This window comes from Papaver somniferum, chromosome 9 (assembly GCF_003573695.1).
Source record: "Papaver somniferum cultivar HN1 chromosome 9, ASM357369v1, whole genome shotgun sequence".
NCBI lineage: Eukaryota > Viridiplantae > Streptophyta > Magnoliopsida > Ranunculales > Papaveraceae > Papaver > Papaver somniferum.
The window spans coordinates 66,352,596-66,363,936 of NC_039366.1; the positions used below are offsets into that span (position 1 = coordinate 66,352,596).

The window sequence follows — 11,341 nt, forward strand, 5'->3', positions numbered from 1 at the left end:
AACCTGATTTAGATTCAATCTAATATTTATCAACCGTTAGATCGAAAACTTATCTTGTCACACACACTTGGGTAAACATTTACTGGGTTTGTGAAAACCATGCCCAAAGGTGTACGTGTATGTTGGTTCAACATAGTAACCTTAAAGGTCAACCATATGAGCATTTCATATTAACCTTGTTCTTCTACACCATAACTAGACTCAAATGAACTAGTTAGAGAGTTGTTCAATTGCTATGAAATCCCAGCAGAATTTCTCGGGAAGAGAACTTCCGTCAGTTCGCGGATTGAGTTCGGGGACTTTGCAAAGCCAATTCCTCTGGTTTCTCTTGATCAACAAAGTTCGAAAACTTCGGTTCAAGGAATACATGGTTATGTAATCTAAACTCTCATTCCAATCATTGAGACATTCTCAGAGGATGTTATGTAGCCGTTATTCACAGACCGTTTCACGTCAGAGTAATTCTCAAAGTAATTGAAATTTTTCATGACTTTCATCACTAGGTGAAGATAAACTTGATCAAAGCGAAACGCTTTACCAACACACGATTTCAAGAAAAAGATAAGTAATGAATACTCAGCTCGAAATGTCAAATGTGTATGATCCAGTCTATATAGCATACGACTTTTTGTCTCATAAGAAGTAGGAGATAGAATAGATAGACTTTTGAGTGATAGATAAGTTCAAGACATAACCATATGGCATTTGATTTTTGCGTTACTTCTTATGAGACAAAAGTCGTATGCTATATAGACTGGATCATACACATTTGAAATTTCGAGCTGAGTATACTCTACTTATCTTTTTCTCGAAATCATGTGTTGGTAAAGCGTTTCGCTTTGATCGGGTTTATCTTCACCTAGTGACGAAAGTCATAATGTTTCAATCACTTTGAAGTCATACATAAATAAAGTGTCTAGGAAGTAGGTAATGGTCAAGACATAACCATATGGCATGATAAGTGGATACCAGGGCTACAAGACACTCTAGAAACCTTATGTAGCACAAATAACAACCATTTAACCTTAGTCTCAGATCTAATAAACCAGGAAGATTGTTCTTGAGATCTTACCCTAATAAACTATGTCTTACTCTATAATATTGCTTCTAAAATCATCAACTCATATGGATTTTAACCAAATCAGGGAAGTATACAATCAAATCCTTATATGATAAACTAAATGAAAATGGTATTGATATTGTTAGTTGATCCCTGCTTGATTCTTTCTGGAAGTCTATGTGGAAGTTAAATGTATCTCAAAGAATTAAGTTGTTCTTATGTAAATGCTTGCAGAATATTCTACCTACAAACTCTAAATTATTTGGAAAAGTAAGATATGTTGACCTTCATTATAAAATGTGTGGAATGGAAACTGAAAATATAGAACACCTATTATTGCATTGCCCTTCTGCTAAGGAAGTATGAATTTCAGTTCCTAATTCCATATTTTTGAATATAGATAGATTAAGTAAAATCTTTGATCTATGTAAGGACTGGTTTAACAGACTTAGAAAAGAAATCCCTTTAGAACTAATCCTCACAAAAATTTGGATCATACGAAAAGAAAAATGCAGTAGAGCCTTTGAGAATAAATATAAAACAACATCCAATTTGTCCTTAAAAATTCATGGACATATCTCATTTTGGTCTAAGAGAACTAGTAAACCGGACAAAACTCATAAAAGAACAGGAAAACTACACACCAAATCTGGCAAGCACCACAAAAGGATACTCTAAAAATTAACACTGATGCGACTCGGCTATCAGAAACCTTTCCTTCTAGTTGTGCCTTAATTATGAGAAATAATACAAGAAATTCAGAAGGAGGAAGAGAAGGACAGTCAATCAGTACAGATCCACAAGAAGCGGAGGCTACATGAGTGATGCATGTGGCAATTTGGGAAAAAAGAAGAGAATTGAGAACTTCGACATTGAAGGAGACTATGAAATTCTTTTTAACTATTTTCATGGGAAGAATTAAGACATATATTGGAGTGTTAAATCCTGTCTTAATGAGGAAGAAATGATAAAAAAATCTTGCGACAGTTTTATAGAATTTCATTTTGTTCCAAGACTTGGAAATAAGGTAGCAGATACTTTAGCTAAACATGTAAGGAACTTAAGTTCTACTTAAAATTGGGAGACTACCCCACAATGTATCCTCCATCACTTTTCAGTAGATAAATCAAATATCCTGAGATCTCCTCATAGATCGTTATTAGATGGATCTACTTCTTTTGTAATGCAACCTCAATTAATTTATTAGTTTTCAATGAAAAAATGAGATTTTGTGAAATAGAGATAAGGACCATACAAAAAATTGGATTTATTTTTGATGAGAATGAATGACTAGATAAAAAAATATTAGTAAGACTTTTGAGTAATAATTTGGAAAAATAAAATTCACTCAGTTAACTCGTCGCCCGATCCTCATAGGTTTTTTATTTTTTTTTATTTTTTTTTGATACGAAAGAAGATTCATTGGTTAAACAAATATTCCATCCATCTCAACGTGAATTTGATCCAAAATACATCTAGGTGGATTATCCCACCATTCTTTAGTTAACTTCTTAATGCGAGCTACTTTATAGAGAATGTCTGCCCCTTTATTTTGGTCCTTTGGAACATAATAATAATTCCAGTTCTTAAATTTCTTAAAACATAAAATGATGTCTTTAATGAAATTATAAAAGTGCCAATTAATATTGAATTGACCCTTAGTTATATCTTCTACCAGAATCATAGAATCTGTCTCAAATTTCACTGCTTCCATCTTTAACCTCTCCATCCACTTAACAGCTTCCAACAATGTCATTCTTCTACATGTTCTAGACTCAATGCTCTTCCAACATAGCTACATTTCGCTTCCCTGGGTGCACCTGCATAGTTGTGAATAATTAGTCCAGTACCTGCAGTTTTAGTAGAGTAATAAAAATAAATATCTAAATTAACAGTAAAAACACCATGCACATGAGGACTACATTTTAAGTTAGCCCTAGCTTCTGGCGAGACTAACTTAATAATTGTTTTAATTTTTTTGGTAATATGTTCAGAAGTGAGAGTTGAAATCTTATAAATAAGTTTCCGAGGATCCAGAAACTTATTATCAAAAACCTTCGAGCAAGAAAACGTCCTTACTAGGATTAAACTATGCACACACATTTTTGGCCATGCATAAACTGAGAGATCTATGTAATACATTCTTATCTGAAAAGATTTTGATCTTCAAACTGCAAACCAGTTCTTCCAAACCAAACTTCTCTTGAGTAGTTGCAATGTAAGATAATATGTGAAGCACTTTCCTGATCCAGGCCACACATCGGACAAATTATATCAGCACTAGCCGAGAAACACAGGGCTTTGTAAGGATAATATCACGAAGACATTTCTAGATAGAATGTTTAGTTCTGCGTATGATTGTAATCTTCCACATGCCGGAAAAAAATTATGCATTTCAGTTGTAGTGCCAGACTGGCCATGAGTGCATGAGTACAACTTCTTGTAAGCTGATTTCACCGTAAAAGAATAATTATTCTCCAATTTCCAAATAAGCTTATCTTCTTGTTGTGAATGAAAAGATAACCCAGAGATGGCACCTGCGAATAGGGTTTTTCATGGTCGATTTACTATCCGTTTCTGAAAAATCTTACAATCACTGAACCATTAACTATTGGTTCGGTTTCTAAACAGTTTTAGCTGGTTTCGGTTTGTTCCATTGGGTTAATGGAAAACCGATTGTATGTCAGTTTTCTGAAACTGGCAGTTCAAATCTTTAGGAAAAAATAATCACAGTATAATTTTTTTTAACCTACCTGCAGAATGTAATTGACACACAAGAATGTATAAAATAATCAAATGTAGAGATCATGATTCATGAGTCATTTTCGCCTTTAGTTTCTGTTTTGTGAACCGAAGAAGGAGGAGAAGAGATATGAAGTAAGTCGGTGAATGTATACTTAAGGGTGTAGATTAAATCTATCTGATTTTAATCAACGGTCGATACTTATAGATTTTTTATTGGTTTTTGGTTCGGTTTTCGGGTCAAACCAAAATCGAACCAGTAATGTCGGTTTTCAAATTTTCTTACCATAACCAATCCATTAGTAAATGGTTTGGTTAGGTTTCTTCCTAATCGGTCTGGTTCAGTCCGAATCTGACGGAAAACTGAAACCATGTTCATCCCTACCTGCTAACTCCATCGAGAAGAGGTCATATAACAAACTGATATTCCAGAAATTAGACTCAATGAATGAATAAACCCTTTACCAACATATAGGATGAAGGGTTTACTGCATTACTCTTTGGCTCAGGAGGAGAAAGAAGTCCAGGAACCCAAATATCTCTACAAATTCTTATTAGAGATCCATTACCCAGACTCCAAAAGTTGTTTCCTTTAATAAACTGTATTTGAGAGATGATACTTCTCCAAGTATAAGAGGAGTCATCTTTAAATGTATAGTAAAAAATGTCATCATTAGGATAGTATTTAACACTCATTGCTTTAGACCAAATGTATGAGCCAATGGTGCATAATCTCCAAGATGATTTAGAGAGAAGCGCCTTATTGAAGCATTCTAAGTCTTGAATACCAAGTCCGCCTTCTTTGTTGTCACTACTTATATTTGTCCATGAAATAATAGCACCCTTGTTAGTGTTTTTTCTCCTCCAGAATTTCCCCTGAATAGAATTAAGCTCCTTGATTGTTTGATCTGGTATTTTGAAACAGGTCATATGCACATGCTTGACCATTACAGTTCTTCCTGGTTCAGACAGGTTGGAAGAATTCCATTTAGACATTCTAGTTTCCATCTTCTCAACAAGTAAAGAGAATGACACATTTTTATTTCTACCAATAAAGAAAGGAAGACCAAGATATTTCTCTATAGTATCCATAATAGGGACCTGTAAAATACCAGCTATAATCTCACAAGTAGAAAGACTGGCATTATTGCTGAAATAAATTGAAGATTTACTGAAGTTGATAACTTGCCTGAGCATTGACTGAATTCCTTAATGACTTCAAGAAGGTTTTTAGACTGATCAAGATTAGCTTTAGGGAAAAAGCAAGCAATCGTCTGCAAATAACAGGTGATTTATTTTTTGAGCACTAGAGGACAAAAAAGGTCATTAGAACCTAATTTGGGTCACCCCTTATAAAAATATTTTTTAAATGGCTAAAATGCCCCTAAATAATTAGTGTAAAATTTTAATTAATTAGTGATAATCTTAACTAATTAGTGATAATCTTAATTAATTAGTGATAATCTTACTTAATTAGAGTTTAATTTTTTTTTCAGATTTTTTGTCTAACTTTTTTTTTGCCCAGATAGTATGAAAAATCGTCAAGGTATTAAAAATTTTCATTGACGACCTTCAACAGTCGTTAATGTTTAGACTGTTTAAGTGACGACTCTAAATTGTCGAAGATTCATTAATGGCGGAAATGTACGACAGTTTTGGGTCGTCATAAAAATGATCAATTCCCTGACGACCCTTTGGAAGGGTCATTACTGTTTTAGTTACGCATTTGATGACTTAAACAGTCGTTAATGTTTTAGAAATGTTGTTATAGACTGTCGTTAATCTCCAAAAAGAGTCGTTAGTGTATGACAGTTTAGAGTCGTTATTGTTTTGATCATGATGTATATGACGACCCTAAACTGTCGTTAATGACGGTGAAGGGTCGTTAATGAGGGTTGTTACTTGAAAAAAAAAATATTAATCAAGGGTAAAATAGTATATTCATCTTTCGATTTTTACACCCCTGAAAAATTTGGAGGGCAAACAAAATTTCATGGCCCCCAATTAGAAGTTATAGCCCCCAATTAAACTAGGTTTTTATTGATTGAAAATCAAAGTCACAAGACTAAAACAGGACTGACTCAAAGCTGTTACATAAAAACTAAGCAGAAATTACATACTCAAGAAAGAAAAAGCTAACAGAATGTTAAATTTTGAAAAAAAGTATGATTTGGCTCTCATGTGTGAGTCAAGATCTGCTTGTTGTCATTCTGTAACTACCTTCATGAACTTGCTGAACGATTCTGCTTTTAAATCTATTAAGATTTGGCTTAATTTCACCAAATAGCTTGGCATTTCTCTGAAACCACAACTCTTTCATAGTAGCACAAGAAGCTGTCATCCACATCTGTTTTACCATTTTGTCTTTGTGTTTTGCCACCTCACAAACATCTGCAAATGATTTAGGCTTTGGAAATCCAAAAACCATAGTCAACCAATCCCAAATTGCAACACTGAACTCACACTCCCAGAGAGTACGATTCATATTATCTTGATCTACACAACAAATGCAGCAGATTGAAACCATTTCAAATGCCCTCTTCACCATTATAGCATCATCTACATATACTTCTTGTTGCAATTTCCATACATTACTGGCAATACGAGAGTGAAAAAAATGCTGCCAAATATATTTTGTCCATGACAAAACTGGCTCATGATATCTTATTATTTAAACTGCAGAATGAGTTGAGAATTTACCATTTTTATCAGCATTCCATAATCTGAAATCAACACCACCATGAACTGCATGCAAATGATGATTGGAGATAAGTTGTGCAGCTCAACTGGAATGTTCCACTGACCTTCAGATAAAAGTGCATTAACTTTCAGACCAATATTGTACTTGACATAATTTGTATAACCAATGTCATCTATCAATGGAGTATCCCCCTACCAAATATCAAACCAAACTGAAATGTGTGATCCATTACCAATTTTCCATCTGGTATCATCTTTTAAAGCATTCCACGCCCATTTCAGTCCTTTCCAAATTGTGGATTGTTTCCAATTTGATGTCCATTGACCATATCTATCTCGAAATTTTGCAGATAAAAACAGTGCCCGTTCTTCATCTGAATTTAAAATTCTCCACATGAACTTCATTAACAGAGATTGGTTAACAGCTTTTAGTCTTTTAATACCAAGACCACCTTCCTCACAAGGGGTACATACTTTTTTCCATGAAAGAGTTTTGAATTTTCTTATTTCTCCATCTATGTTTTGTTAATTTAGTACAATCATTGACCTTTGTGAATACATTCTACCATTATTACTGCAACAAAATTAACAACTTTCCGGTACGGGAACCACCATTTCAGATTTCTTAAAAGTAAAACAAAGAACAAATCCCAAAATCCAACACTAAATCCCAAAGCAATAATAGAATACAACAATAACCTGTTTTTTGCATTCCCTTTTTCATCCTCTTCAATCTCTTCATCATCTTTGTCAAATTTATTGGTGGTACTAATATTACCCGCGCAAAGTTCTTTCGTAGGAAGTCTGCAAAAAGAAACACAAAATTGGTTAAAAAGACCAAAATCAACAATTTCCGGGTGAAAAGGACAGTTAGATTTTGATCCTGTTTAAATGGACAAAAATGTAAAAATATCCAGGTTGTGAACAGTTTCATCCTACCCATTTTCAAATATTTTTCTTATTTTTAATTTACATCAGGATGCATCCAGTTTCATCCTTGCTATTTTTTTAAGTTTAAGTCAGGATAAATCCAGTTTCATCCTTGCTATTTTTTTCGTGTCCATTTCACCCAAACAACCATTGCACCGTGTTTTAAAAATATTTGGACAAATGACCCATTTTTCGCATAAAAAATCGTTCACGTTGGGACAAAGGCACAGGAAAAGCATTCACAGATATACAGATGTACTGGGCTTAGATGAAGAGAAACAGAAAGCCCAAAGTTTTTTAGTTGTTTCTAGCTGGGTCTGAAAAAAATATCAAGTCATTTATAAGAACGGTTTTTTTGGGACCATGGTTATTTTGGGAGGACCATGGTTTTATTTTGGGTAAAGACATTAGAAGTAAATCTAGGTCACCCCTTATCTAGATATTTATATTAATACCTAAATTACCCTCTTGATTAATTTTTTGGTAATGATTAGTTAGTGTTAGTTAGTGCTAATAATAGTTAGTGTAGTGATTACTAAAATGATTAAGTTAAAGATAATTAATGAGATTAAAAAATCAGATGGCTTTTCTTTTAAAAGAAGCAGAATTATTGAGAGAGTAAAGTTGGAGAAGATGAAGAAGGAAAACATGAAAAACAAAGGATTTTACCAACCACAACCGGAGGAAGAGTATTTGGGTACCCAGGTATGTTTCAAACTTAGATAATGTTGGTTGAATTGCTCCAAATTTTCAAAAAACTGTAAATTTTTAAGGTAGTTTTGGGCTAGTTCGGTTACCTCATGTGAAGAACAGGTTACCGAACTCATCTGAAAGTGTAGTTCGGTTACCTTTTCCATATACGCAGGTTACCGAACTCGTTCTTTAATGGAGGTTTTTAGTTGTTCGGTTACCTTTTCCATACACACAGGTTACCGAACTTTGTTTATAGGACTTACAGAGTAATGTTCGGTTGGTTCGCAAACTTTAACCCAACAACATAACTAACCGAACTCCACATGTATGCAATTAGCGAAGAGTTCGGTTTGTCAAGAATTTTTGCGAACAAACCGAACATAGTGGAACAAGTTCGGTTAAATTGAAACTCAACATAGTAGGCAAAATAACACAGTTCGGTTACATTGGAAAAAAAGATTCTTTTTGGAATTTGAGTAGAGTTCGGGTACTAGATAGTTTTAGAAATTTTTGCGAACCAACCGAACAAGGTAGGTAAAGTTCGGTTATATCATAACTCAACATAGTAGGAAAAATAACACAGTTCGGTTCCTTTTTTTTTGTATTATGGGCAGAGTCCGGTTACTAACTAGTTTTAGAATTTTTTGCGAACCAACCGAACTCCGAGTTCGGTTATGAAAAATTAAATTCGTGATAACCGAAGTGTTCTTCGTGTTCTTGGTTTCAGAATGTTCGGTTACAAAACTAGTTTTTTTTAAAACTATTCCTAACCGAACATGCCACTTTAACATCCATTTAAACCATATTTTGATGATTACTACTCAGTTTTCCTATCCAAAAACGAATTAAAAAGATTGATGGATTTTTCAATCGGACGAGGAACGTCAAGGAAAGAGAGAAGAAGAAGAGAATAAACTTTTTTTCAAAACTAAAAATTTTCAATTGCTCTTTTGATTTTGATTTTGGTTAATAAATTCATTTAGATTAGATGTATATTATTAGATTAATTTAGTTTTAATTAAAATTAAAGTAAAGGGTAAATGGGTATTTACCTAATTTTGGGACACCCCTTATAAGTATAGGGAGGTTAGCCTAATAAGACCATGGTCCCCCAAAAAAACCATGGTCCCTAAAAAATCGTTCATTTATAAACCATTTTTGGAACTGGTTGATTAACATTATGTGCCTGTTAGACATGTGGTTTTAGAGAAGATTATTAAGAGCTGTAAATTTTTCTTAAAAACTCATACATATGATAGTATCATCCACGAGACAAAGTGAGGAAACTAGTCGAAATACTCATAAAATACTACTTTGACAACATGAAGAGGTTTGATAGACAAAGATAATGAAACACTATATCTATCTTCCAACATTTTCCTGAAAACAGGAATAATAACCTTTTTAATATCTTTCTATGTGATAAGTTAATGAAATACCGTCACTCTTTTGTTATTCGATCTAATTCTTTCTCCCACTTAAGTCCATGCATCTGCCGTCCACCAGGTACAATAAGATTGTAACGGAATACCTGCAATGAATGTACAGCTTGAATTGAATGTAAACCTTGTCAAGTAGAGACGGAAAGCAATAAAAAATGTCACGGTATGATCAATGCCCCTCCCATCAGCCGCTAATAAGTGTCACTGTCTACTTGGAAAACTGCTAAGTTTTAATTGAACCCGCACATTTCACTCAAGAGTATAAAACGTATCTATTCAAACAGTATCTAAGATGCATGTACTTTTGTATATGGCACACACATGTCTCTCACCTTATCATTGATAGCGCGAATCTGAACCTTAAGAGACTCAGAATCTTTGTCCCATTTAGAGATGTCTCCGTTTAATCGGCTGGCATGTGCTTTACTCAAGGATAACCGCCACTGAGCAAGATTGCTCCTTATTTCCTTGTTGAGTTCTACCCATTCTGGTGCAAACCCATTTTGGTTGAGAATTCTGAACAAGGTGTCTTCTGCAGGATCTGCGTGAGGGTTGGTAACAAAATTCAAGGGTTTGCCTTTTCCTGGTAAATTTTCAAACTTCGCTTCTTCCATGGATTGATATATTCTTTGTTCAACAACATTAATGATGTCGGTTTCAGACCTGAAGTTGAAAACAAGCAATTTTCAACAATAAAAGCTAGCCCAAAATGTAGAAAAACATAAAAATAACTGAAGCGACGGTTGTTTATAAGTGTCTATGATCTTAAAGAAGCTACCACATTACATATCAAATCTTCACTAACAATGGAACTCTGATATAGAATTTGGGCTTCTACATTTGCCCACTGGAGCGGGGGATTATCACCATCATAATGGTATGGTATCATCCCAATTTCCGAAATTGGTCCTTGTTATTAGTAAATTCTCCTTTACCAAATTGCAAGTGCCCACTCATCTATCTGCCTATTCCTTGCTATGAAATTTTCAAATGTACATCAAGTGCTACAGATTCTAAAATTTACCAAGTACTCCCAAAAACATAATCGATATAAGCTACTAACTACTGGACTAAACCATTGACACCCAATATCTAGCTATTTCACAACAAAAAAAAAAACTGAATTGTTTGATCGATCTAATACTAAGTGTTCGATTTGAGATTATTTTTGATTCCAAATTCAACATATGATCATGCAAATAAATAATATGGATGATTCTTTACCTAACGGCGTTACGTTGTCCACGGAGCTGAGGAGGAAGTTTCTGATCATTAACAGCATCAATAACAGCTGATAAACGATCAACAAGTTTCTTCCCTGGTTTAGAATCGGTTGTTGAATTTCCCGATTCAATCTCCGGTTGATGATCTCGTGAAGAATAAATCCATCTAGGTTTTTTAAAACTGAAAAGCAAGTAATTTGAGTTTGAGGTTGTTCTTCTTGCCAGCCTTGTTGCCATGGCTAGGGCAACAATTTCAAAACCTTGGTTTTCGTTTTGGTGGAGGAAGAAGGAATTTCATGGTTTGAGAGAGACCAACTCACCGACTCATCTTCTTTGACGTGGCGTTTTAATGTTCACAGTCTCTGTGTTTTGAGTCGTTTGATTATCACAAGTGGAAGGAATGATGATAATATACTGCCGCCTATGAATAACTATTGTACTACATTAATAATTTGTGTACACGTTGCATCATCTTAGCGTAATGCATATGCAAAAATGTCTCCAAGAGAAAACTGCTAGAATGCTGCACATACATGTATGTTGCCATGCTG

At 34.2% G+C, this 11,341-nt stretch overlaps 1 protein-coding gene across 2 annotated transcripts; it reads right to left on the bottom strand.

The window, feature by feature from the left end:
* Positions 1 to 7,227: 7,227 nt before the first annotated feature.
* LOC113314466 (dnaJ homolog subfamily C member 28-like) lies at positions 7,228 to 11,134 on the bottom strand. 2 transcript variants are annotated; one of them, XM_026563259.1, is made up of 4 exons: positions 10,792 to 11,134; positions 9,900 to 10,230; positions 9,565 to 9,656; positions 7,228 to 7,306 (listed from the first exon to the last, which is right to left on the bottom strand). In XM_026563259.1, the coding sequence occupies exons 1-3, from the start codon at positions 11,025 to 11,027 to the stop codon at positions 9,567 to 9,569; spliced, it is 657 nt and encodes a 218-aa protein (XP_026419044.1). In that variant the 5' UTR covers positions 11,028 to 11,134; the 3' UTR covers positions 7,228 to 7,306; positions 9,565 to 9,566. The 2 variants fall into 2 exon arrangements, with proteins under 2 accessions (XP_026419044.1, XP_026419043.1); XM_026563258.1 differs by lacking the exon at positions 7,228 to 7,306 and having other exon boundaries at positions 9,342 to 9,656.
* Positions 11,135 to 11,341: the final 207 nt, after the last annotated feature.